The sequence below is a fragment of the Andrena cerasifolii genome, chromosome 4 (assembly GCF_050908995.1).
Source record: "Andrena cerasifolii isolate SP2316 chromosome 4, iyAndCera1_principal, whole genome shotgun sequence".
NCBI classification, from domain to species: Eukaryota; Metazoa; Arthropoda; class Insecta; order Hymenoptera; family Andrenidae; genus Andrena; species Andrena cerasifolii.
Genome location: NC_135121.1, coordinates 9,348,485 through 9,373,795, shown reverse-complemented (window position 1 = coordinate 9,373,795; position 25,311 = coordinate 9,348,485). Strand labels below are relative to the sequence as shown.

General features: G+C 48.9%; 2 protein-coding genes across 13 annotated transcripts in view; one reads left to right on the top strand and one right to left on the bottom strand.

The window, feature by feature from the left end:
- The window catches only part of Obsc (Obscurin), a 45,944-nt gene extending 22,605 nt beyond the window's left edge, over positions 1 to 23,339 (top strand). For 5 of the 10 annotated variants that reach the window (XM_076810313.1, XM_076810314.1, XM_076810308.1 and 2 more), the window contains 30 exons: positions 1,774 to 1,866; positions 3,049 to 3,213; positions 3,302 to 3,439; positions 3,524 to 4,007; positions 4,089 to 4,289; positions 4,564 to 4,602; positions 5,372 to 5,617; positions 6,175 to 6,316; positions 6,385 to 6,776; positions 7,305 to 8,209; positions 8,397 to 8,976; positions 9,738 to 9,890; positions 10,397 to 10,501; positions 10,913 to 11,812; positions 12,393 to 12,795; positions 12,984 to 13,167; positions 13,246 to 13,546; positions 13,621 to 14,199; positions 14,977 to 15,401; positions 15,479 to 16,242; positions 16,324 to 16,622; positions 16,692 to 17,611; positions 17,685 to 18,127; positions 18,265 to 18,403; positions 19,761 to 20,230; positions 20,301 to 20,534; positions 20,620 to 20,761; positions 20,833 to 21,333; positions 21,405 to 22,552; positions 22,661 to 23,339. In XM_076810313.1, coding sequence (XP_076666428.1) covers positions 1,774 to 1,866; positions 3,049 to 3,213; positions 3,302 to 3,439; positions 3,524 to 4,007; positions 4,089 to 4,289; positions 4,564 to 4,602; positions 5,372 to 5,617; positions 6,175 to 6,316; positions 6,385 to 6,776; positions 7,305 to 8,209; positions 8,397 to 8,976; positions 9,738 to 9,890; positions 10,397 to 10,501; positions 10,913 to 11,812; positions 12,393 to 12,795; positions 12,984 to 13,167; positions 13,246 to 13,546; positions 13,621 to 14,199; positions 14,977 to 15,401; positions 15,479 to 16,242; positions 16,324 to 16,622; positions 16,692 to 17,611; positions 17,685 to 18,127; positions 18,265 to 18,403; positions 19,761 to 20,230; positions 20,301 to 20,534; positions 20,620 to 20,761; positions 20,833 to 21,333; positions 21,405 to 22,552; positions 22,661 to 22,907 — 11,742 coding nt within the window. In that variant the 3' untranslated portion in view covers positions 22,908 to 23,339. The remainder of the gene's footprint in view (positions 1 to 1,773; positions 1,867 to 3,048; positions 3,214 to 3,301; positions 3,440 to 3,523; positions 4,008 to 4,088; positions 4,290 to 4,563; positions 4,603 to 5,371; positions 5,618 to 6,174; positions 6,317 to 6,384; positions 6,777 to 7,304; positions 8,210 to 8,396; positions 8,977 to 9,737; positions 9,891 to 10,396; positions 10,502 to 10,912; positions 11,813 to 12,392; positions 12,796 to 12,983; positions 13,168 to 13,245; positions 13,547 to 13,620; positions 14,200 to 14,976; positions 15,402 to 15,478; positions 16,243 to 16,323; positions 16,623 to 16,691; positions 17,612 to 17,684; positions 18,128 to 18,264; positions 18,404 to 19,760; positions 20,231 to 20,300; positions 20,535 to 20,619; positions 20,762 to 20,832; positions 21,334 to 21,404; positions 22,553 to 22,660) is intronic. The other 5 variants (XM_076810306.1, XM_076810307.1, XM_076810309.1 and 2 more) reach the window with 5 other exon arrangements.
- A 121-nt stretch (positions 23,340 to 23,460) lies between these two features.
- LOC143368013 (NEDD8-conjugating enzyme UBE2F) lies at positions 23,461 to 25,106 on the bottom strand. 3 transcript variants are annotated; one of them, XM_076810317.1, is made up of 5 exons: positions 24,872 to 25,106; positions 24,436 to 24,558; positions 24,161 to 24,322; positions 23,934 to 24,095; positions 23,461 to 23,862 (listed from the first exon to the last, which is right to left on the bottom strand). In XM_076810317.1, the coding sequence occupies exons 2-5, from the start codon at positions 24,541 to 24,543 to the stop codon at positions 23,746 to 23,748; spliced, it is 549 nt and encodes a 182-aa protein (XP_076666432.1). In that variant the 5' UTR covers positions 24,544 to 24,558; positions 24,872 to 25,106; the 3' UTR covers positions 23,461 to 23,745. The 3 variants fall into 3 exon arrangements, with proteins under 3 accessions (XP_076666432.1, XP_076666431.1, XP_076666433.1); XM_076810316.1 differs by having other exon boundaries at positions 24,884 to 25,102; XM_076810318.1 differs by lacking the exon at positions 24,872 to 25,106 and adding an exon at positions 24,674 to 24,693.
- Between the last annotated feature and the right edge of the window lie 205 nt (positions 25,107 to 25,311).

The following is a 25,311-nucleotide window of genomic DNA, read 5'->3' as shown; positions in this document are numbered from 1 at the left end:
CGGTTTCAGAGCGTGGCGCGTTAGGGGCGCATTAGGGTTCTCGTAGATTATCGGCGTTTACGAGAGACACCTCTGCCCGTGCATTTTATTTATACCTGTTCGATTCGCGGTTATTTTTGTCGCGTTCGAGCCGATTCGACATGGAAAGGGTGTGTGCCCGTTGCGCCACAGAAGCAACGAGAATCGAGGGGCCATGGCGTGACGGCGACAGGGAGGTCCGTCTTCTCGTTCCAATGGCTAATATTATTCTTATCTGTCCATTTTGTCCGCGAACGAGATCAGGCCACCCGTCAGAACGGGGCCATGCCGACGAATTAAAAGTAAAAGTCGCCCGCGATCCTGGCGTTCTTTGCGAGGCTCCGCGTCGCTCCTCCACGTTCGTCCCTCTGTTTGCCGAGGAACTTGTTCAGCTCGTTCGATCTTTCACCTCTTTCGATTAGAAGCAGTAGAATCTGTTCCAAGCTTTCATAAAAAGAACGGGTTTACTCGCAACAGAAAAGAAAGGGTCGCGCAAAATTTTCAATCCGCTTTGACAAAATTAATTATGCGTTAAACTTCGCTCGATCGATTAGGACGATTCCGGACGTGATTGTATCGGCTCGTCCTGTCAGGAAACTGGTCCAGAGGTCCTCCAGACTCCTCCTTGAATCTGGAGGAAGAGGTGCCCGCGATTCGCGGGACGGTTCGCGTTGTTTTTGTGCGTGGTCAGTCCACGAGTTCGTCCGGCGTCTAAGTATAGCCGTGGCCGTATTGGTCTGCTGGCGGGTGATTTTCGGTAACCACCGACTGTGGATCCCCCGTCGAGGAGAATCGACGGAAGAGCAGGGGCTTGGTCCAGTCTGCGATCAGCCACCGTAACTTCTTCGAACCAACGGCTCCACACACGAACAACGGTGTTTACCTCCCTTGACCTCCGCTAAGGTGCGTCTGCCCTTCCACCCGAGCCGTTCCTCCCTCGTCACCCACGTTTCACCACCGAGGTCCCTCTCCCTATCCAACCAGACTTCCAACGAATTCAAGCTCGTTCGGTACTGCCCTTCTCGTCGAAAGAAATCTCTTCGGTGTTTAATTTGTCGTTCGACCTTCGTTCCTTAAACGGTCTGCGCTTTGGAAACACTTGGTGGGGCCTCTTCTGGGTTACAAATTTTGTGAAGTTGGGAGGAGTTAAGGGGAGCCGCCGGGATAAGGGTGTTTCGATTGAACTGGTGAACTGACAGTGCGAAGGTGGTGACAGTTGACTTGGATATTTGGACAGACGGAGGCTTGTAAGTTCTCAGACACTTGGGGAGCTGTCGAAGGGGTTTAATTAACCGAATCTTTTCTGTTAATTAAGAATGTGTTAGTTGCCAGACATAATGGCTCCTTGTTCCTCCAACGCGGCGATAGTAACGTTAGCTCGCAGCGAGATTGATTGCAAATAGTCGCGTGGAAAGTCCAGTCACATCCAAAAATACCTGCGCGGCTCTTCATCCTGGTGTCGAATTACAGTGACGAACAATTCGCTGTTCCACAGTGAGAGATCTCAGCCGTTGATATCCCAGGAACAACGCACTCCCTCCAAGTGCAGCTTTATAATAATAATATAGAAACCGACTCGAGGATACTTCACAGAAGTAGTGCCAAGGGACATTTTCTCATCTATTGAAATCTCCACGAGCCTAGATACATTATTTTAAGGATTCCATTTCCCAGGACAATAACCGACCGAGATCTTCCGCACGCCGCTGCTCGAGACGCGTGGCTTAAGCCTGAAGGTACTTTAATTGTTTGCAGGAGCTGAGCCAGACTCTCCGTGACGACAAGAGCCTATCGGAGCACTTGAAGCTTCCGATACAACGCATAAACGACTACCAGCTCCTGCTCAAGGTAACGTTAACCAGAAATCGTTCTTCCTTCGACAACGCGCCCCCTTTCCTCCCGCCGCCCCGCGAGAGATCGTTAACGCCGCCGCGAATGCAAAATACATTTCAAGGGTGTTTGACAGAAATACAGCGTGCCCAGTATATCTTTTGAAAGCATTCCAGAGGTTGTGCATGCACCACCCGCATAACTAATCGTCGCAGCGAAGATGCTGTTGAAATTTGACACCACGCCTCTCGATATCCCATCGCGCCGATTCTTTCGCAGATTTTTCACAACGCCTTCAAGCTGTAATACTGAGCATTTACTCGATGGTAGACACAGCGACCTGTAAAACCCCGCACGTGGCCTATATACGAGGCCGAATTTCGTTCTGTCAGACAAAAATAGCGCGGCGCTAAAATACTTCCCCGTTCGCCTTGAAAACGCATTCCCGAAGGGTTTAATTGTATCCCCCCAAACTCAACTTGTCGCTCGAAGCTACGGCACTCGTTGGATCCTCGTTGGACCTGCGAGAAGATCCACTCGTACGAGCGTCGAAGGAAATCGATTTACTCTCGGTTCATTTAATCGCTGCTAATTATCCCGCGTCCCTCAAATATACGTAATCTGATTTCGTTGCTAGTACATCTCTGGCTTAGTTTGATTAAAATCCGGGCCGCTTGCCCAGAAAACTGAGGCGCTGAAAGCAATTCGAATTCGCGTAACCGTTCTTTATATTCTCATTAAGCTTCTCCAAATATTCTTGGCGTCGCTTGGAATCGCCGACCTTTCCTCGTTTCGCTTAATCAAATTGGAAAGGAACGGAGGACGCGCTCGACGAGGGAACGGTAAAGCGCGAGGAGTAACAGGCACTCGGCTGGCCTCGGACTGTTCCATGACGTCCATCCTGAATTCGATCGCCTGGATTTGCATCGTTGCCGCCGTTTTATTCCCATGATACGCGCGGTAGATATAGATCAAGGAAAGCCACAAAGTCGGAGGTGGTGTGCCTGTAATGCCGCGACAGAGCGTACCGCTGCTGGTGTGCGAACGAGTGGGCGCCGTACGGATTTAGCGAGCTAAAAACGGGTCATCTTCGCGACGCGTTATCCTCCCTCCTGTTGCCCCTCAGCTGTCGTAGATAAACCATAGTCGATGTCCATTCAGATGGGAAGGAAAGCGTATTAAAATTCTGCGAAATAACAGGAGCTGGTGAAGTATTCGACCCGACTAGGCGAAAACTGCGACGACCTCCAAAAGGCTTTGGAGTTGATGCTAGGTATCCCGCACAGGGCAACGGATAACAAGTTCATTAGCAATATCGAGGGATACAAAGGGAATATCCACAAGCTTGGCAGATTGCTCACACACGTCAGTATAGTTGATTGGATTCATTTCTTTTTTTTTGCTGGCAGTTGGTGGGTAGAGTTGATACGAGCATGTGATCATTGGTCAACAGGAGTGGTATACGGCGATTGACAAGGACGGTAAGAACAAGGAAAGGTACCTGTTCCTTTTTAAAGCTCGCATACTCGTCTGCAAGGTCAGACGAATATCTGAAGACAGATCCGTCTTCGTTCTGAAAGATATTATACGAGTGAGTACGGTTAATCTCCTTTTCATCGATCGAGTACTTTATTTAATTGCGAGGCTCAGTGTTCAGTGAGAGTTTCGTTGTTAGCTACCAGAAGTAGAGGTGAAAGATCATCCGGAGGATATAAGGTCCTTCGAGTTGCACAATCCAGCCAGCCCAGCTTACCCCATCACCTTAGTGGCTCACAAGGATCCTGTGAAGGCTTGCTGGCTGAAGGAGATCCGGCAGTACGCGAGCGATGTGGTAGCGCTCGCTGAACACGCTGCGGACGATCTACAATTGACAGAGGTGCCGGAAACGAAGGAGGAGGTCAAAGGCAATCCAGGAAACCTAGGGAACCCAGGTCCCCCGAAGGCAGAAGGAAACCCAGGACCTGAGAAGGTACAAGGAAACCCAGGGCCTGAGAAGCTACAAGGAAACCCAGGACCTGAGAAGGCGCTGGAGAAGAGGAACAATCCAGGGAATCCAGGAGACCCAGACAGTAAGAAAGCCAAGGTTGAAGAAGAAGGAGCAGACATGTCGCGAAGATACTCTTCGAGCCGATACAGCAGCTCCTCCCAGGTTGTGGAAGGTGAGGGGCGAATATAAGATTCTCGCTTTTCCTTTCAAAGCTGCTTACCTAATTTGTTCTCCTCTCTGACAAATTGTTTAGAGTATGCCTCGGTGTCGAGCAGCCGCAATGTCGTGGAGTCATCCAGCACCGCGATGCGGATGGAGAGCAGCTCGAGTTCCTATCAAGCTGGCAACGTCAGTTCGGTGGAATCCAACACGAACACAGCGAAGATCACCCAGGGTGGCAGTGGAATTGGAAAGCCCGTGTTCGTCAAGACGATCCAAGGCAGCAGCGTGGAACGTAAGTGACGAAGCACCACCCCTCCAATCAGAGTATCACAGAAACTGTCCCACGACTCTTGGTACAACCGATAAACCTCAGGGCGATAATCAACTTTATCATTTTACCACGAATTGTGAAATACCTTCCGTAAACGATCGTTAACAGAAGGACACGGTGAGACAGGAAAATCATCGATTCTAAATACCTCTTATTACAATTTACACTATGCTACCACGAAAACAACAACACACTGGCCAAACACGTGACATAAGATACGTTTTTACTGTTCTAGCGATACCAGAAAATAACGTGGAATTGATACACGCCGTAGGTAAAGTGACACGCAATTTGTCTACTTTCTGATCATCCACTGTACTGCGCACTTTTCTGTCAGTCTACTGTCGTACTGTATCGCCGATATATATCTCTACGTTCTTCTTACATTTTTTTTTTTTTCGTTTCTAGCCAGCTGAGTAAAACGCTTCTACACGTTCCACTAGGCGGTTCGTTGAGCTTCATTGCTAATCCTAGATGTTGTCAATCTGTACCATTCGCACCGACATGAACACACCATTACACACACGTTACATTTCACGACATACGCTCGATGTTGTACCTGTTTTTTACTACACTTTCCACCATCTCGCACACTCATCGACTTAACACGATTTTCGCTTTGTCGTCCTCTATCTATATGTATTTTTCAAGTAGCCACACTTTTTTTCGAATGAATGTTTTACTTTCTCCTTTTTGCGAGTACTTAATCAGCTGCCCCCCTGATTTTACGTAGGAAACTACACAGTTGCACCCCTAGTTTGTAAACGTCAGCAGTTTGTCTATCCGTAGCACGCTTCTTATCGTCGAGTAAATTGAAACACTTCAGCTATTGTTGCGCATCGGACTTGTAGATCAAACACGAGTTACTTCAGTTTTGGTCGCTGTTGTTTCGTTCAATTTACCCCCCTTTCAGACTTTCGTAGATGAATCAAGTACTCTTGTATATAAATTCGTGAATGCTCTATCGTCAGGCAAATGGCTAATTTGCCTGCGACTGTAAACGACACTATTCTGCATTAACTTACCACCGTTGGTTCGCACAGCCGGAGAGACGACCAGTTTCGAGTGCACCCTGTTGCAAACCGACTCAAACACGAGGGTGCAATGGTTGAAGGACAACAAACCACTGGAGGACAGATTGGCTGACCGTCTAACAGCTTCTGCCAGTGGGAAAACATTCAAGCTGCAAATTCAGAATGTGCTGGAATCGGATTCCGGTATTTACATAGCTAGAGCTATGACCAACGAGGGCCAGTCCACTTGCACGGCACAACTTATTGTACAGAAGCGTGAGTCTATTAAATCTCTTCGAAAATTTCATGATTCTCTAAAGGAGGCTGTAAGGAGCATATGAACTTTGAAAAAGTCTTTGTCGAACACCTAAACTGTTCCACTTGTAGCTACGTTTCCAGAAATTTAAAAAATTATGAGACTCCGAGGATATGTATTACGCAATTTTTTTTCTGCTCAAATTCACTCTGAGGGGGTGAAATGGACCCCTGAAAATCCGGCTATTTTCCAATTTTGTGCTGTAACTCGTGTATCACTTTTACCAAATAATAGTACTAATTAAATGAAGTAACTTTTGTCTGAAAACTTTTTTTCTATCTTTTACAGTTCGCGAGCTACGAAATAAAATCGAAAAATAGCTGAATTTTCAAGGGTCAATTTCCCTCCTCTAGAATGAATTTGGTTAGCAAAAAATTACGAGAAAAAATCAACAAATCCTTTACATATCCCCAAAGTTTCATAATTTTTTAATTTCCGGCTTGGGGATCTTGCCTTGTCGGTAGCATAATAAATAAAGAGTATCTTAAAAACGAAATCTTCCACAAAAACCGTGCAGTTACCCCCGAGGAGAAGAAGGCAAGGGCGGAGGCGAACGCGCCGATCTTCTTGGTGCGCCTCAAGGACACGGAGCTCCTGGAGAACACTTACTTGCGTTTCATGGTGAAAGTGAAGGGGGACCCCAATCCTGAGATGAAATTGTAAGCTGACAGTGAACCGAAACGCAGAACTAAACTAAATGGTCACACATAAATCATTTCCAACACAGCTACAAGGATGACGTCCTGATCGACTCGAGCAATACGCGCGTGAACATCGTGACCGATCAATCAGAGACCGGTTTCTACGAGCTGGTGATCGGCGACGTGCAGAAGCAGGATGCTGGCAAGTACTCCTGCACCGCGAAGAATCGATACGGCGAGGCCTCCTGCGAAGGGCAGGTCACTGTGACCGACGAGAAGATGCTGTACCTCCCTGAGGGCTTCCTCGAGCCAGGATCGGAGGCCCAGTTCACCTGGCTGCGCGACGGGAAACCGTTCGACCCCGAGGAACGATTCAAAGTGCTCTTCCAGGACAACGAGGACACGTTGGCGCTGGTGTTCCAGCACGTGAGGCCCGAGGACGCTGGCCTCTACACGTGCGTTGCACAAACTAGCACAGGTAATCTTGCGACTGTTCCAAGTATAATTTTTCACGAGGGAACATCCCGAACCCGAAAATTCAAAAAATTCTGAAACTTCGTGAATATATAGGGAATTTCCCCCCGATTACAACGCAATTTTTATTTGCTGCCCAAATTCACTCTAAGGGGGTGTAATTGACCCCTGAAAATCCGGTTATTTTCCGATTTTCTGTTATAACTCGTGAACTGTAAAATATTTTTTTTTGCCAAATGATAGATCTAATTAAAAGAAGTAACCTATGTCTCGAAACTTTTTTTCTATCCCTTACATTTCGCGAGTTACAACACAAAATCGGAAAATAGCCGAATTTTCAGGGGTCAATTACACCCCCTTAGAGTGAATTTGGGCAGCAAAGAAAAATTGCGTTGTAATCAGGAGGAAATCCCCTACGTATTCACGAAGTTTCAGAATTTTTTGAATTTTCGGGTTCGGGATCATCCCTTGTCAGCGATGCTAGCTTAAATTTCCATCGAGTCACTCGTCTGTTGGGAATTGGAAATCGCAGGGAACATCAGCTGCAGCGCCGAACTGACTGTCCAGGGAGCGGTGAACCAATTGCTGAAGGACCCAGAGAAGCCGAAGCTCGGCTCGGAGTCCAGGCATTCAGAGGTGAGCGCCGGTGGCTCGGCGATGCTGGAGCTACAGATCCGAGGATACCCGAAGCCGGACATAAAATGGACGAAGGATGGGAAAGACATCGTTGCTGGTGGAAGGTACAAGTACCTGTGGGAGGACGAGGAATCCATGTCTCTGGTGATCAAGAACGTGACCGCGAAGGACGCCGGTATCTACACGATCAGGGCCAAGAACGAGCTAGGGGAGGACACCACGCAGATCGAGCTGATCGTCAAGTCCGCGCCGAAGGTGATCAAGAAGCAGGCGGACATGACGGTGGCCGTCGAGGAGTCGGCCACCATGACCGTGCAGATCGAAGCCACCCCTGCGCCCGAGGTGAAATGGTACAAGGACGGCCAGGAGATTCGAGATAACGATCGTATAAGGATCGTGAAGGAGGACAGCGATACTTACAAGCTGGTAATAAAGGAGTCTCGATTGGACGATGCTGGATCCTACTCGATCGTTGCCCGTAACGAGGTGAACCAGACGACGGAGATCTGGAAGGTGAAAGTGATCAGTCCACCGAAGATCAGGAAGAGCCTAGGGGAGCCTCAGGTCCTTGACGAGGGTGCCACTCTCACGCTGCTCGTGGAGGTGGACTCGAAAGTGCCAGCTAGCGTCAAGTGGTACAGGGATGGGGAGACTCTAAGGCAGGATAGTCGAGTGAAAATGATTCAGGAGGGCAATAGGTTTATATTGAAGATCACGGGCGCAGTGGGCGAGGACGCGGGGATGTACAAAGCGGAGGTGACCTCTGATCATGGCGTCGTGTCGGACCAAACGAAAATTCAGGTAAGGAAACGGTAGAAACTAATGGAGACTGGTGAAATTCAAATGGTACGAGGGAATAAACATTTGCAGTCTTCAAAATAGAAGCTTCATCCCTTATGACTGCGATACCACTGCCGCTTTAAATCTACGAACACATTCCTAGGTCTTTGACCACTGTAAACTCACGGTTCACTTTTAACACCGCCAGGTACGAGGCGTGCCAAGGTTCAAGACGAAGATGACCGACGTGACGGTGAACGAGGGCGCGACGAACATCGAGTTCCAAGTGGAGGTGGACGGCTTCCCGAAGCCGAGCGTGCAGTGGTACATCGGCGGCGTGGAGATCACAGAGAAGCGTAAAGAGTTCACGCGCACGGAGGAGGGCGACTTCTACAAGCTGGTGATCTCGGAAGCGAAGTCCGAGGTGAAAGGGACGTACAGCTGCGTGGTGAAGAACGAGTACGGCGAGACGAAGAGCAGCTCCACGCTGACGGTGAACACCAGGCCCAAGTTGTTGAAGAAGCTCGCCGATCAGAGGGTGAAGGAAGGGGACACCATGAAGCTGGTGTTCGAAGTGGCTGGCACGCCGGATCCCGAGGTGAAGTGGTTCAAGGACGGCCAGGAAGTCTCGGCGGACGCCAGGATCAAGATCACGCGGGACAGCAAGCGCGAGGAGAGCTACGACCTGACGGTGACGTTGCTCAAAGGCTCCGACGGAGGTGTCTACGAGGTCAGGGCCGAGAACGAGCTCGGCTACGTCACCAGCAAGAGCAAAGTCATTGTGATGAGTAAGGATACCATTGCTACTATCTCGTCCACGAAACGGGGTCCAGTTGTTGCGCTGCTCCATCGACCGCGTTCCATTCGATTAAAAGAAACTGATTATTATTATTATTATATACGGGAAAACCCCTTTAGAGTACATAATATACAGGTGAATACAAGTAAGATTAAACCGTCCGCGTACTACAGAACAATAAAACGCTACAGCGAGGTTGAAAGATTATACTAAGAGTTGGTCAAGCAATATATGATACGAGAGATCAGCCGAGAAATTGTTGCAGAGTTTAGAGAATCGATGGGGCAGCTCTCCAAATGCCTAACGTGCCCCTACACAGTCTTAACTTTTTGAGATACTCCCCAGCGAATCGTCACACTTTTATCAGCGTTCAGTAAGTACTGAGACAAAAGGTACGGTGCTTTCGGTTTGCTTTTTCGTCGTTCCCGTTCCAAGGACATAACGAAAGATTTTATCGGGAGTCCTGTTGGCGAGGTTTCCAACAGAACTCCAAATGATCGCGTCGCAGACCCGACATTGACGCGAACCTCTTTTTCCGTGTCTCTATCACCCCTTTTCTGTCTGTGTCTCTTCTGTACGTATCCACATACTCGTTCTTCGTGTCTATCACTACTATTGAGAGCTATTCTTACGACGTACTTGCACCTTTATGTGTTCAACCCCCGTGTTCCTCCAACCATACACGTCGAACCGATCACTCGCGGCTCTATGTGAACCCAGCCCCAAAAACTGTGTGTGTACATTCTGTAGCGAGAACGGAGGAAAGCGTCGAGGAGAAGTCGGAATTGACGAAGGAGACCGTGGAGAAGATAACGGTCGAGGAAGAGGAGGTGAAGTCGCAGGAAGCCGGCGAGGAGGAAGTGGACGCGAAGCCGCAGCAGGCGGAGGAATCGGGACCTGAAGGTAATCCTACGATCCTCTGATCGAACGATCGTATTAGACGCGTAAATGGGAGTTGTTATAGAGTGAGCTGTACATTGAGAGATTTCAGTACGCTGTAGAAACGCTTCCAAGCCATTAATCCGTGCCCCACGATCGGCACGAGGTCGCAGGTTTTTGGTAAGAGCAGCTCGATGCTTGTCGAGCCCACGTGCCACGTTCTTTTTCACGCGCTTGAGAACATTCGTTCATTTTTCTACTTGAGATACAGACAACGATTTACCATTAAGTGCGCAAGCTTGAGTTGAGTTTTTATTTTTTTTTTAACGTTTGATGTCGACGAGCATACTTTTTGATATTCACCGAAATCCTCGCGATACGATGCTGCAATGGTGCATCGTTAAAAGCCAGAATAGATGTGTAACGAGTAGGGTAGCGTTTGTTGGATAGCTGATAGAAGTTTGTTGAGAGAGGGATGATGGTTGAAGCCCATGGTGGTAGCCCAAACAACTCTGTCTGATAAATCTCAGGTCGGGTGAAACTGGAGGCACAAAACGTCCAAGTATTGCGGGGCCAGGGTGACACGATCACGATCTCCGTGGCCTCCACGACGACCCACGAAGCTATACTCACAGGTAATATCGCACACGCTCAAACAGTCACGATTTACACGTTAACAACGTCGCGAGCGCGGTTCCTGCGACTGGCGTCGCTGAGAATACGAGGGTAGATAGACCGTAAAGAAGCTTCGCATCTGAACCTTTGTAATTTCACATCTGGGTCGGGCAAGCGATGAGAAATTGAAACGGCAGCGTACCCTGTCGCAGGAACCGCCAGCACCCGAGCAAATAACGCCACACCGAACATAGCTTTCACGAACCTCAGACGGAGTAAAAGCAGTTACGCGAGTGGCTACAGCTTCGGTCGAACACGAGTATCGCGGTGAACGACGACGGAGGTGTTCCCTCGCCGCGCCCGCGGCAAAGGTCGCCATCCTCCCTAGTAGCGTATTTAAATGGTGTTGTGACGAGCCAGACCGTTCGCAGGTCCCGACGAGAGCCACACGATCAGCAAGATGACCGCGACAAAGGTCGAGTGCCAGGAGTTGAACTCCGACGGGCCTCGGGTCGAGGAGATCGCCTCCTACAGTTACACCGTCCAGAAGCCTCAGAACGGTGTCCTGATCGAGGAGTTCTCGGACGCCAGCGAGGATAACAGGACTAGGCTGCGAGTGAACCGGGGCGTCTCCATCGCGTCCGTCTCTGACGACGAATCGACCCTCAAGGCAATTTCCAGGGACGTCAGCACCGAGGACATGCAGTGCGGCGAGCTGTCGGACGAGCCGAAGCTGACGAACGGATCATTCGAGGAACTGAACGGGAGCTTCGCGGAGGAGAGAGCCTTCGACGACGCGAGGCCTTACAAAGGCACGCTGCTCGCGGAGACCATCGTCGAGGAACGATCCCTGGAGGAGACACCGTCAGAGAAATCGATCGAGCAAACGTTGCAGCAGCCCCAGAAAGGTGTCGCGGGAGGTGCTTCCAAGCAGGCCTTGAAACTGGAGAGGTTCTCGCCAGAGAAACTCGTGGAGGAGACGCTGGAGCAACCACAGACGCCCACCGTGGAGAAAAGTAAATTGGAGAAGCAAGATCTGAAATTGGAACGAGTGGACTCGGTGCCAGGGAAAGCTGTTGAAGAGAACCTGGGGGAACGTCGGCAGTCCCTTCAGAATGGACTGTCGAGGCAGAGCTCGAGGATAGAGAGAATGGACTCCAGGGAATCGTTGAAGGCTGCGGAGAAGCCGGTATCGAGGCAGAACTCGCTGAAAGCTACGCTTAGCCCTGACGAAGAGGTGGACGAAGAGCTCGAGGCGCTTCTGAATCGCGTTAAACGGCAACGCAGTGTTCTAGATGATATTCTTGAGAAGGAATCTAGCAGAGACTCAGGTACGAGAGGATTGCTCCATCAGCTGCTCGAACGGATCGATGGGTCCTGGATTCGATCCCGCCGCATTCTTGTACTCGCTTTTGTCGACCACTAGCTTCAATAGCGACACTGTTTCTGTTTTCCTAGAAAGTCTTCCCCTCTTCTGTCTCCTAACTGCTTCGATACTTCATTCTAACACTGCGCGATCTTCTTTATCCCCCTGCACGGTCAAATCGAATTTCATTTGTGCTTCTGTATCCCATCCAAACACTCGCTTGCTTGCACCAAAGACCAATCGACCATGGCCGTATAGCCCTCATCGTTCTCTGCAAGGTAAGCTGGTACCGAAGATGCTGGACAATTGCTGAGTGGCCGTGCTACCTTCACCGATGTTCAATCAACGATCGCTTTAAACACTATGGAATTGTCCAGCACGCGAGTAATCACGCGTCGAATAACAAAGCAGCACGTGGCAAGCGCAACGAACGCATTAGATGCACGGCAAAGAGAATTTTTAGTAGCCAGATCCGACAACCTCGAGACTTCGTCTCGCGCCCTTTACAAGCTGGGAGGAGTGTTATTCTTAAATTTCTTATTCAGCGCCTCCCCACATCACCAGCTCGACTATGAGCGACAAGACCATCTACGAGACACAGACAGCCGTGTTCGAGATCAAGGCGACTGCTCTTCCGAGGGCAGACCCGAAATGGTTCAAGGATGGCAAGCCTCTGCGGTCCAGCGACCGTGTCAGGATCACCAGCAGTGGGGAAACCTTCACCATGCAGCTGAACAAGGCTATCCTCGATGACGAAGGTGTCTATTCGTGCATATTCAGCAACAAACTTGGCGAGGACTCTGCCGAGGGCTACCTCACCGTTGAAACCGTCGACGAGCTCCGCAGACCCAAGTTCACCGAGCCTTTGAACGACGTGGACGTGGCTGATGGAAAATCTGGGGAATTCAAGGCCACCTTCACGGCTGATCCTGTTCCCGAAATGACGTGGTACGTGGATGGTTCGATAACTTCTTCTCCTCCTTTAACTCTCCTTCATCTTCTTCCCAATAATCAAACACGAGCTTGAGCGATGCTTATTATTCTGTTTATTGCATTACGCACCGTGGGCCACTGGGTACGTTGCAGACTTTAAGACCTATCAGACGTTTCTTTAATCGCACTCGTTGCCTGAACAGGTACTCCAAAGGCGAAGAAATCCCAGCGGACGACCGTCGACTGAAGTTCACCGTCGAGAATAAACCGGCCAACGACAAACTCACCGAAACCACCGTCACCTTGAAGGTGCCAAAGTGCTCCAAAGACGACACTGGGGAGTACACGTTGAAGTTGAAGAACAAATATGGCGAGGCCGAAGGCAGCGTCAGTACCCCGAAAAACAGAATTCCTGTATTGCTATTTTACAATTTGTTTTTTTAATTAAGCTTCTACTAACGCCAGGCTTTCCTGAATCTGTTGCTACGACCCAAAATCGACGAGTTCAAGGACGTGACCACGGACGTGGGAGAGTCTCTTGAATGGGAGGCTATTATCAAAGGGAATCCGAAGCCTGACATCACGTGGACGAGGAACGGCGAGGTTCTCGAGAAAGGGGACAGATACAAGTTCGAGGAGGACAAACGGAACAACAGGTTCAAGCTTATCGTTAGCAGCGTCCAGGTGGAGGACAAGGGAGTGTATAAAGTCGTCGCTAAGAATTATCTTGGAGAATCAACAGCTGAGGCGACGCTGACACCGCACAGTACGTGTCACGGTACCCCCGTGTAATTATGCTAATTACTGCATCCATCGTTGGTTAAAACGTCAATTTTTCAGCCGAAACGCCAACCTTCATGAAGGAGCTGGCCACCGTCGAATGCAGGGACCGCGACGACCTGGAGCTGAAGATTCGCGTGACTGGTATCCCGAAACCGACGGTCACTTGGCTGAAGGACGACGTGGTGATCAGGGAGGACGATCGTCACCAGATATCCACCCACGTGGACGGTATCGTGGACAGCACCTACTCCGTCGCAACCTTCTCTCACAACGACGTCGGGACCATCAAGTGCCAAGCGACCAACGTCGCTGGAAGCTCCCAGACTGCCTGCCAATTAAAGATGAAGCTCATCACACCAACCTTTGCGCAATCTCTGCCAAGGTCCGCGGAGGTGGACGAAGGCGCGCCTCTGGAATTGAAGGTGAAGGTGGACGGCAGCCCTATCCCCGACGTAGCGTGGTTCAAGGACGGGGAGAAGATCGTTCCAGACGAACACGTGAACATCGAGACACTTCCCGATGGCACTACCAAGCTGACCATCGATCGCGTGAAACCCACGGACTGTGGAGCTTATAAACTCGTCATCTCTAACTCGACTGGTGAACACACTTCCCTGTGCGCAGTCGCCATTAAACGTAAGCGGGGTTTTTATTAAGTCTTCTTGACTTACAAGGGGAGAACAGAGTGCGGTAGACATCGATTTTGACGAGTTTTAGCACGATGGATCTATGTGAAAAATAAGTAAATAGGTGTCCGAGCGTTTACGCCAATAGGTTTTAATAGTAGAGATATTTACATGTAAATTATTAAACTTTTCGTAGTGGCTGTGGGGTTTCCCACCCTGATTCCTCCGGGGGATTCCACTCTGAAGGCGTCGGGGTGCCTCTTCAAGATTGCCGCACGTTAGAAAAAAATTTATTTAAAAAATTATAAATAATTTTTTTTTTTAAATTAAAAATAATTTTTTTTTTAAATTATAAATAATTTTTTTAACGTGGGGGAATCTATCCTCTGGCCCCTATTTTCCTCTATTTTATCCCATTATCCCCCTATTATCCCATATCCAATAATTTTTTTAATATTAATTTTTTTTATAAATTTTTGTTTCAACGTGGGGAAATCTTTAAAAGGCACCCCAACGCCTCCAGGGAGGAATCCCCAGGGTCGCCAGGGTACTGTGGGATTTTTATCCACTAAAACCCCACGGCCACCATGAAATGTTTAATAATTTCCATGTAAATATCTCTATTATTAAGGCCTATTGGCTTAAACGCTTGGACACCTATTTAGTTATTTCCGACATAGATCCATCGTGCCGAAGCTCATCGAAATCGATGTCCACCACACCCTGTCTTCCCCTTGTCAGATATTCTTCAGACATGTTCCCTTTCTGAGGTACAATGCAATTGCAGCTGAAAGAAGAAGACCATCCTTCTCGAAACCGCTGGAGGACACCAAGGCAGTCGTAGGGCAGCCGTTGAAACTTGAGGCCCAAGTGGTCGCCTTCCCTAATCCAGAAGTGCAGTGGTTCAAGGACGGGATCCCATTGCGTCACGCCAAGGAAATATACTTCATGAACGAGCCGAACGGACTGATTGGCCTGAGGATCGACAACGTCCGCCCAGAGGATGCTGGCACGTATTCGTTAGTTGTCTCCAACTCCCTCGGCGAGACCACTGGCACCGCTAAAGTAGAGGTCGAGGAGAAGGAGAAGCGACCGGAATTCGTGGCGACTCTTCAGCCGCTGAACGTGGTCGAGGGCTTCCCTGTGAAGATGGTGGTGAAGGTGCTGGGGAAACCGCCTCCTCAGCTTCAGTGGTTCAAGCATGGAGAGGAGGTTCGTTCAGAGAAAATGTCTTATCCTGCCATTCATAGAGATTCCAGATCATTTCTGAAGGGCTTTTATTCTTGCAGATCATACCAGATGGACAGCGTGTGAAGGTAGTGAGCCTTCCCGACGGGAGCCAGGCGTTGGTCATCGACAAAGCGACGCCAGAAGACGCAGGCGAGTATCAGGTGATAGCAGGCAACGCGGAAGGCACAGCTTCCTGCAAAGGTACCATCAGCATCATGAGCAAACTTCAGCCGGAGACTCCGGAAGAGAAGCCCGGCTTTGTAAACCCAATGAGGGACGTGTACGTGGAGGAAGGCCAGCCGCTAAGCCTCGCCGCCTCTTTCGTCGGCAATCCCATCCCGGAGGTGAATTGGACCAAGGATGGCGCTCCGCTGCCCTCGTCTGACCGCCTCACCGTAACGTGCGACGGAAAGAAGACGGAACTGGAGATCAATCCTTGCGAACCCAAGGACGCTGGTGTCTACCAGTGCCGCGTGACGAATCCGCTCGGCGAGGACACCACCAAATCGACAGCGAACGTCAGGAAGATCTACCAGTCGCCGAGCTTCACGCAGAAATTCACGGACCTCCAGCAACTGCCCACGTTCGACGCCAAGTTCCCGGCACGAGTCAGCGGTGTGCCGCATCCAGAGATCACCTGGTACTTCAACGACAAGCCTATCCTGAAGGACGACGACAAGTACAAGATCAAGAGGGACGGCGACGCCTGCTGCCTCTACGTCAAGGACTGTACCTACGACGACGCAGGAGCTTACAAGTGCAAAGCGGTGAACAGATGCGGCGAAGCTGAGTGCGCTGCTAATCTGGCTGTGGTCGACAAGATGTAAGTGTGCGGGAGTAATTGCCGACGTTTTCCTTTCTTCTTGGGTGTGCACCGTATATAATTTACATGCTTCGTGTTTAGAGGAAAGATGCAGAGGGTCGAGCCACCGTCGTTCCTGAAGAGGATCGGCGACTGCGAAGTTTACAGGGGCATGCCAGCGAAATTCACCGCCTGCGTCACAGGCAACCCTGAGCCGGATTTCGAGTGGTACCGTAATGGCGACAGGCTGTGGCAGACCGATAGAATCAGAATGGACCAGGAAGGCAGCCTGCTGCGCCTCACGATAGCCAACATCGACGAACTCGACGCTGGAAAGTATGAATTGAAGATAGTCAATCCTCATGGCGAAGATTCCTGCGTCGCTGACTTAATTTACGAGTGTAAGTACCTCGGCATTCTCCTGGGTGCGAGCCAGCTTGTAAACTAACGTTGGATTATTTCTTCAACAGCCCTAGAGTCACGCCCGAAGAAATCTCTGGCAGACCAATACGCAGACTTCGACAAGTACCAGAAGTCCGGGGTCCCCTTGCCACTGGCGGATCGTCCCATCATCAGCAGGATGATGGATCGCCATTTAACGTTATCCTGGAAACCATCGATCCCCATAGGTCCCCGTATTCCAGTGACGTACCAGGTGGAGATGTGCGAGTCGCCAGACGGCGATTGGTTCACCGCGCGCTCAGGGATCCGCAGCTGCGTCTGCGACATTCGCAACCTGGAGCCGTTCAGGGACTACAAGTTCCGCATCCGCGTGGAGAACAAGTACGGGATCAGCGAGCCTTCGCCGTTCGCGCAGACGTACCGCGCCAAACTCGAGCCTGATCCCCCGAAATTCTTCCCCTACCTGCCACCTGGCATCGACTTCCGCCCGGAAACCAGCCCCTACTTCCCGAAGGACTTCGACATCGAGAGGCCGCCCCACGACGGCTACGCCCAGTCGCCCAGGTTCCTCCGCCAGGAGCACGACACCCAGTACGGCGTGAAGAACCACAACTGCAGCCTCTTCTGGTTCGTCTACGGCTACCCGAAACCGAGGATGGCGTACTACTTCAACGACCACCTGATAGAGTCTGGCGGCAGATACGACCAGAGCTACACCAGGAACGGGCAAGCTACCCTGTTCATCAACAGGATGCTGGAGAGGGACGAAGGTGTGTATGAGGCTGTGGCCACCAACGAGCACGGCGAAGCCAGGCAGAGGGTTTGCCTGAAGATCGCCGAGTATCCTACGTTTATCCAGAGGCCGGACGAGGTGATCGTGATGATTCGAAGGGCTGGACAGCTGACGGCTCGCGTCACTGGTGTCCCTTACCCGGAGATCAAGTGGTACAAGGACTGGAAGCCTCTTACCACTTCGTCGAGAATCAGGGTTGGTTCGCTGGCAGTTCTCGCGCGTTCCTTTAGTTCCTTCTGCTCCCTCTAACGTTCTGCTGTTTAATTAGATCGAGTTCTCGGAACCAGACACCTCGACCATCACTATCAGCGACGTCATCGTCAAGGACGAGGGCCTCTACTCGATCAGCGCCAGGAACGTGGCTGGATCGATCTCTTGTTCCGTGATGCTGCACGTGGAAGAGAACGAGCACGAGTACGGGTTCAGGACCTACAAGAGGAAGACCGACATCAGGACGCGTCACGATAGACCTTACGCAGAGTTCTACGATCTCGGGGACGAGCTGGGCCGCGGTACTCAAGGCGTCACCTATCACGCCGTGGAGAGGTGCTCCGGAAGGAACTACGCGGCCAAGGTCATGCATGGAAGAGGAGAGCTCAGGCCGTACATGTACAACGAGATGGAGATCATGAATCATTTGAACCACAGAAAGCTGCTTCGCCTGCACGACGCGTACGAGACTGACCGATCTGTCACGCTGATCATGGAACTGTATCCTTTAACAGAAACGTTATCATTCTTCTCTTTATCCTTCCGATCCGCGGCGAGGCTACCGAAGCCTCCACAGCTCTTGCAATCTGTGGAATAGGACTGTCACGACGGGTAAATGTTTCTTAACCAAACGACAGAGCCGCTGGTGGCGAGCTGGTGGACACTCTGACCAAGCAGGCGTTCTACACCGAAGTAGAAATCTCCGGCTACATTCGACAGCTGCTGTGGGGACTGGAGTACATGCACGATAATCACTTCGCTCATCTTGGACTAACGGTTCAGTTTCGTTTCATTATACACTTGGCGTCAAAATTAAAGGAACACTATAATTTCCCGGAAAGTTTGGTCACTTTCAAATGGCTGTATCTCTGCGAAAAATGGTCGCAAAATATATTTAAAAAAAGTATCGATGCTTGAAGTTTCTAGTTTTTGAACCAGAGACTCAAACTTCTTTTTCGTTCATTATGATGCTGTTTTATCAAGATGAAGCGCAGGAAACGAAGTTTCAGAAATTCCAAAAAAAAATTCCGGTGAATTCAATGAAGATCTCTTAGAGAGCAAACGTTTATATTTAATTTCGTTTTTGGGGGTTTTGTTGTATGACTCTTATTGAGCGAGATATTCCTGATCAAAGCAGAAAAGGTACTTTTCACTTTGAACACCTATAACTTGCAAACTCATGATCGTTGACAATTTTTCATGAGTGTTTTGGAAAGCTAAGAAAGTTTCTCTTAGTTGCCAATTTAATGAGATTTTTTTTAAACGTATTAACTCCATTTTAAAATTATCCCAAAAATTGCATATTTACCATTTTTTTAGAAAATATGACGCCACTTCAAGGAAAATCGTGGAATCATTTAAGAGTCCAGGTTTTTTGCGATATGGTCTGAAAAATTGAAAGATCACCTGATTTACGTTATGTTTCTCTTCAAACCCCTTTTTTATTCTTGCGGCTTTTAAACGATTGTTACACTTTCTTATTAGTTGAATGTCATTTTAGTAAAAAGAAAAGATTTCAACAATTTAAGAAAAACATTTTTATCGCTTTGAGTGGTGCTAATGCCAGTTATCGAAGTACAGTTTTTATCAATGCGCGGAGTTTGGATAAATATGTTTTTCAAACTACGTTCAAACTAGGCAAAAATTTCTGAAACTTTATTTCCTGCGCTTCGTCTTGATAAAACAGTATCGTAATAGATGAACAAAAAAAATTGAATCTGGTTGAAAATCTAGAAACTTCAAGCGTTAAAATACTTTTTTAAAATATGTATTGCGACCATTTTTTTCAGAGATACAGCCATTTGAAAATGATCAAAATTTTCAGAAAATTATAGCGTTCCTTTAATTATAACGCGGAGTGTATTTTTTTAATAAGAGGGTGACAATGCATTGCGCTACGTGACTAATAGAGTTGAATCGTCGTAAATTTTGCGGGGCCCTACGCATAGATATTTATTATTATAGAATTTAGAAGTGTATATAAATGCGTTCTTTCTTGACCGCGCATTTTCGAACCCGGCCCCGCCAAAATTCACGCCGGCCCCGTGAATTGGGGAGCTCTTGCTATGAAACCAGAAGAATGGGATGGAAGAGTTCAGTCTTGGAGTCTCCATTTACATAACGTTTCTTGCAGCTGGGCGACCTGTTGATCTCGCACACGGGAGGCGACGACCTGAAGATCTGCGACTTCGGCCTCTCCAGGAGGATCTCGCACGCGAGGCTGATGATCCTGGCTTACGGGATGCCCGAGTACGTGGCGCCGGAAGTGACCAACAACGAGGGAGTGACGTTCAGCACGGACATGTGGTCCGTGGGTATCATCACGTTCATCCTGCTCTCTGGAATCTCGCCCTTCAGAGGCTTCAACGACAAAGAGACGCTGATGAGGATCAGGGAAGGGAAGTGGGAGTTCGACGACCGCTGGACCAACATCTCAGAGGACGCGAAAGACTTCATTCGATCCTTGCTCATGTACAATGCCGAGAGGAGGATCGACGTGAAGGCTGCCCTAGCTCATCCTTGGCTAGCGTACGTCGACAGATCGCCCACGGACTTCTACAAGATCCCGTCCGAGAACTTAAAGAACTACTATAAACTGTATCGGTATGTACTCTGGCGAACAGCGCGCAGGTTTGTTCGCGCTGCTTATCGTGAATGTGAAAATGTGTTTCAGCGACTGGTACAACAACGCCTCCTGCCGCACCTGGTTCCGCAGACGCAAGCTGAACACGGCCTTCGAGCATCCATCCAAAATGGTCTATCCACCCGGCCAGAAGTATACGCCCGAGCCCAGCGACGATAGGACGTACAGTCCAACGAAGAAACCCCTGGCCAAACCCTGGGACACTCAGACACCTACGAGGGATCCAATTGATACGGAGATTGGGATTATTAAGAGCGAGAGCCAGTGAGTGATAAGCGTAGACCAACCCTGTATTATATTCTTTGCTATTTAGCTAACGAAGCAGGGATGTATAAACGTGGTTTTATAGTTACCAGAATGGGCCGGACACCTATCTCCTTCAACTTCGCGACACCGGTTTCCCCGTGCGTTTGCGCGAGTACATGAAGGTCGCGTGCAATCGTAGCCCAGGATTCTCTCGCACGATCACCGACGAGAACTTCGACTGGAGGGTAATTAGGAGCTCCACGATCTACAGCTTCGAGCTGGCGTGCAAGTGTAATCGCGTCTGTTTCTTATTCAGACGCCCATCATTCGGGAGCGTCGTCGGTTCACGGACATCATGGACGAGGAGATCGACGACGAGAGGCGAGCGAGGATTAGTAGATACGGATCGGACAATTTTACCCTGAGGCGCTTGAAGCACGAATTGGGAACGCGGTTGGACAGCTACGCCGAGGCTGAGGCGATGTTGGAGTCGAAGAAAGAGGGCCACCCGCCGTTCTTCCGCGAAAAGCCTCAGGTTCGACCGATCGAGGAGGGGAAGCCGGCTCAGTTGGTCTGCCTGGCGGTGGGAAGTCCCAAGCCAATGATCCAGTGGTACAAGAACGACATAATGATCCAGGAGACCAAGAGGGTAAGCGTCACCGAGGACAAGGACGGCAGATCCATACTGAGCTTCAATCCAACGAAGGAGCACGACGTGGGCAGCTATAAGGTTGTCGCGAGGAACACTTTGGGGCAGACTGTCGTCAGGTGCAGACTGGTGGAGGCATTGGTACCTTCGGGTCCTGACTCCCCCGAGGTAACGCTGAGTGTCTATGAATGGGCCGTTTAGGGGCCAACCCGATTGCTTACAGATCTTTACCCTTGCAGAGCGCCGATGTCTCAGACACGGAAATACTGCTGCGGTGGAAGCAGCCGAAGTACGACGGCAACTCTCCGGTGCTCTGCTACAACCTCCAGATCAGAGACGGGGACGCGATCGAGTGGATAGACCTCGGCTCGAACATCGACCACGAATTCTATCTGGTGAGGGACCTGCAGCCAGACACGAGCTACAACTTCCGGCTGGCGGCGCGCAACCGCATCGGCTGGAGCGAGAAGGGCATCCCCTCGAAGCTGATCAAGACCAGGCCGACCGGCTGCCCGAAGGTTCAGATAACAAGGGCGATGAGGCATCTGCAGGAGCTGACGGAGGCTGGGCAGGAGATCGTGCTGGAGGAAGACATGCCCCACATGGACTACTCGGTCGAGGAGCGGCCCATCGAATGGTCCACCGAGACGAACCTCTCGAGCAAGTACAGCTTCATCTCGGAGATCCACAGGGGCCAGTTCGCCGCTGTCGTGAAGGGGGTGGACAAGGCCACGGACCGCGTTATAGTCGCGAAGATCATGGAGCTGAACGCTGACACGGAGAAGCAGGTGAACAGGGAGTTCGAGGCGCTCCGCTCGTTGAGACACGAGAGGATAGCGATACTGGAGGCCGCGTACAAGGCGCAGGGCTCGCCCGTGGCGGTCTTCGTCCTGGAGAAGCTTCAGGGTGCCGACATCCTCACCTACTTCTCCAGCAGGCACGAGTACACGGAGAACTGCGTGGCCACCGCTATCCTGCAGGTGTTGGACGGCCTGCAGTACCTGCACTGGCGAGGGTACAGTCACCTGGACATCCAACCCGACAACGTGGTCATGTCCACCGTCAGATCGGTCCAGGTGAAGCTGGTGGACATGGGCTCGGCTCGGTTCGTCAGCAAACTGGGCACCCCTGTCCCGAAACTCGGCCATCCTGAGTACAGAGCGCCGGAAGTGTACAACGAGGAACCCGCTCATCCTCAGACGGACGTCTGGATGGTCGGCGTGCTGATGTACGTTCTGCTGTCCGGCATCTCGCCGTTCCGTGGCAAGGACCCTGAGGAGACCAGGCAAAATATACTGTTCGTCAGGTACAGATTCGAGTATCTGTTCAAGGAGTTGAGCCAGGAGGCGACTAGGTTCCTTATGCTGGTCTTTAAACGGGCACCAAGGTTTGTAGCGACGAGTGGTCGCGGGTATACAGAGTAATGCTGTATGCGTGGAGGGTGTTTGTTTGGGGGAGTAATAGTAACGGCGTTATGTTTGTTAATTTGTTTCAGCAAAAGACCACTGGTGGAGGAGTGCCACGAGCACAGGTGGCTGCAGCCGACCGACTACATGATCAAGAAACGCGAGAGGGCCGTGTTCTTAGGGAACAGGCTGAAAGAATACAACGAAGAGTACCACGCGGAGAAGTCCAAGGTGGCGTGCGAGAGCCAAAGTCTGGCGAGCGAGTGCCTGCTGGGCTCGAAGCAGAAGCTAATCAGATCGACTAGCATACAGGAGGAACTGCTCACCACCTTCTAACGACTAAGCTAACGATTAAGTTGCGGTTTCATTTTCCAATTTTCTTTACCTTGCGTCACTGTAAAATCTCACGCACGTATCTAGTCAGTGTCTTGTGGAGAGCGCAAGGAAACGCGAGCCGAATGGGAAGGCCAATCGAGGCGCAAGAGAGCTTTCCTTTCTTGTTCTCTTTTTTGTTATTATTTATTTGTTACAACGTTTAATTATTTTAACGGATACCACCGTCTGCTCATACATTACTCTGCAGATCCAACGAGTAAGAGAGAGAAGGAATCGATCGAATCGGTATTTGGAACGTAACGCCAAGTTACGCCGCGTTTTAACGAATCAAGGTACAAACCGGACCCTTTGAAATTGTACAAAACTGATGATTATATTCTAAACTTATACTCTAAGATCACCAATAAATGCTAAACAATGAAATGGAAAGAATGGATCATTCAAGTTCGAACGTTCTCCTACGATATCAACAGGCGTGCTTATACTGATACTATACACTGGCATAAAGTTTTATTACTGAATATGGAGTTTATTTACAAATTATCTTCCATCATTACAATGCTCTATCATGAATTATTTTATTTAATTACACATTAATTACACGTAAATTGTAATCGTAAACCGCAATGAAGGATCGTAACAATTGAAAGCTGCGTAAGAATAACAGAACCGAAGGCAACAAATGTGATCTCCCTAAAATGAGAAGACTAGTAGCAAAATATTAAATACATATCACTTCAAAAAAGAACCGTTTTAATCGAGATTTTTGAATTCTTGCCGAAACACGGAAAATTCCACGAATGTACAATTACATTATAGCCTTACGCTCTAACGCGAATCATCTCTTCGCGAATTGCATAACGTAATCTTTCACCTTTCTTCGGAATGATTCCTCATTTTTTATAAATAGATCAGCTGCATCTCTATTTAAAGGATCATCGAAATTTAAAAGATCCTGAGAAGAATATTGCAAGATGTGAGTGATAAAACGTAGATCGTGCACGATATTACATTGTCGAGACTCACTGTGAAAAGGGAGTTCAAACCCCATACAACGTCCTTAAGCTTACGAGTTGGTGCCCATCCCATTCCATCTATACTATTCTGTCTTAATAACGAAAGGCAAACGTCGCCGTCCTCGCTTATATTAGGATGCCACAGTTTTGTTAAACAATTCACTTTTGGAGGCTGAAAAGATGCTTTTGCAGTAACTGTTTAACAGAAATATCGACGTTAAAAGTGGATATAATTACAGCCATATTATAATCATCGGGTATATATATCTGAAAGTAAAATTTTCCTCCGGTCCAATACCCTTCCTCAGGAACGATCAGAAGTGTAAATTCGTGAAGGCGATGTGGATCGTTAAACGTTATTTGACACGTAGTGGGTAAAGTCTGTTCCATTTCCTGAACCTGAATAAACGGGGAACATTATAAAACTTTGAGAAGGCCCCGATGTACCGTTGCTAGTTACCATTAATCTGAAATTCTCAAATAACTTCAAACGTTCCTACATAGCACTGTACCTCTTTGATTAGCAATTTATCACGGACTGAAATGCGTTTGTTATAATCTCTGCTTTTCGAGATTGCTATATCAGCCTCCTTTTTCAATTTTCCTCTTAAAGTAATCATATTTTGTGCAGCAATCTGAAAATAGATAAATCGACGGCGAAAATTATCAAAAAATAAGCGGGAACATAATCCGCGATAATAAAAGGAACTGCGTCAACGAGAACGGCATTATTTCCATTCGAATGCTAACCCTACTTTGATCGAAATTGAAGAAAACCAGCAGATTATAGCTTTAAAATAAAGAAATGCAACGTGCCACTGTACACCTTATAATCTTCAGAATATCTTCCACGAAAAGTTCTAAAAATGTGTTGTCAAATATCATTTATGACATTCGTTATTGGAAAGAGCCAATGTAAGGTTAAAATTCTCCAATGTAAAAACTTACGAGGAATCGTACCTTATACACAAAGAAATATCGATGTACGGTGACATATACCGATTTATGCGTGTCGTTCAATAAATCCGCATTTTATTTATTTTCCGTGTCAAATTTTTCACCTATCAAACATTTAAAAGAAAAACGGTAAATATTTAAGAGAACCGAAAGTTTGTTTCACTTGCTGCAGATGGCAACACCAGTTGAAATCCGAGATGATATTCTATTGATATAATCATAATCACAGACCAGAGAAGTAGATAGGTACATTTAGGCACAGACGAAGTATAGGATAGACCTATCACCTTACGGGAGTTCGTGTCACCACCCAAACTGTGTTACCGACCCATAATTTGAGGACTGAAACACAAACGAGGCATAGAATAATAGACGTATCACCCAATGCATTTTTTTATCACCGGTTTGTGGGGTCCCAGTATGTATGTGCA

Bases quoted from the DNA above. Each gene is read 5' to 3' on its own strand.
- LOC143368013 (XM_076810317.1), bottom strand. From the start codon at position 24,543: ATGATTACTTTAAGAGGAAAATTGAAAAAGGAGGCTGATATAGCAATC. The intron at 24,096-24,160 runs GTAATTATATCC...GCATCTTTTCAG, and splicing joins CCGATGATTATAATATGGCT to CCTCCAAAAGTGAATTGTTT. The intron at 23,863-23,933 runs GTGAGTCTCGAC...TATTCTTCTCAG, and splicing joins GTTTGAACTCCCTTTTCACA to GATCTTTTAAATTTCGATGA.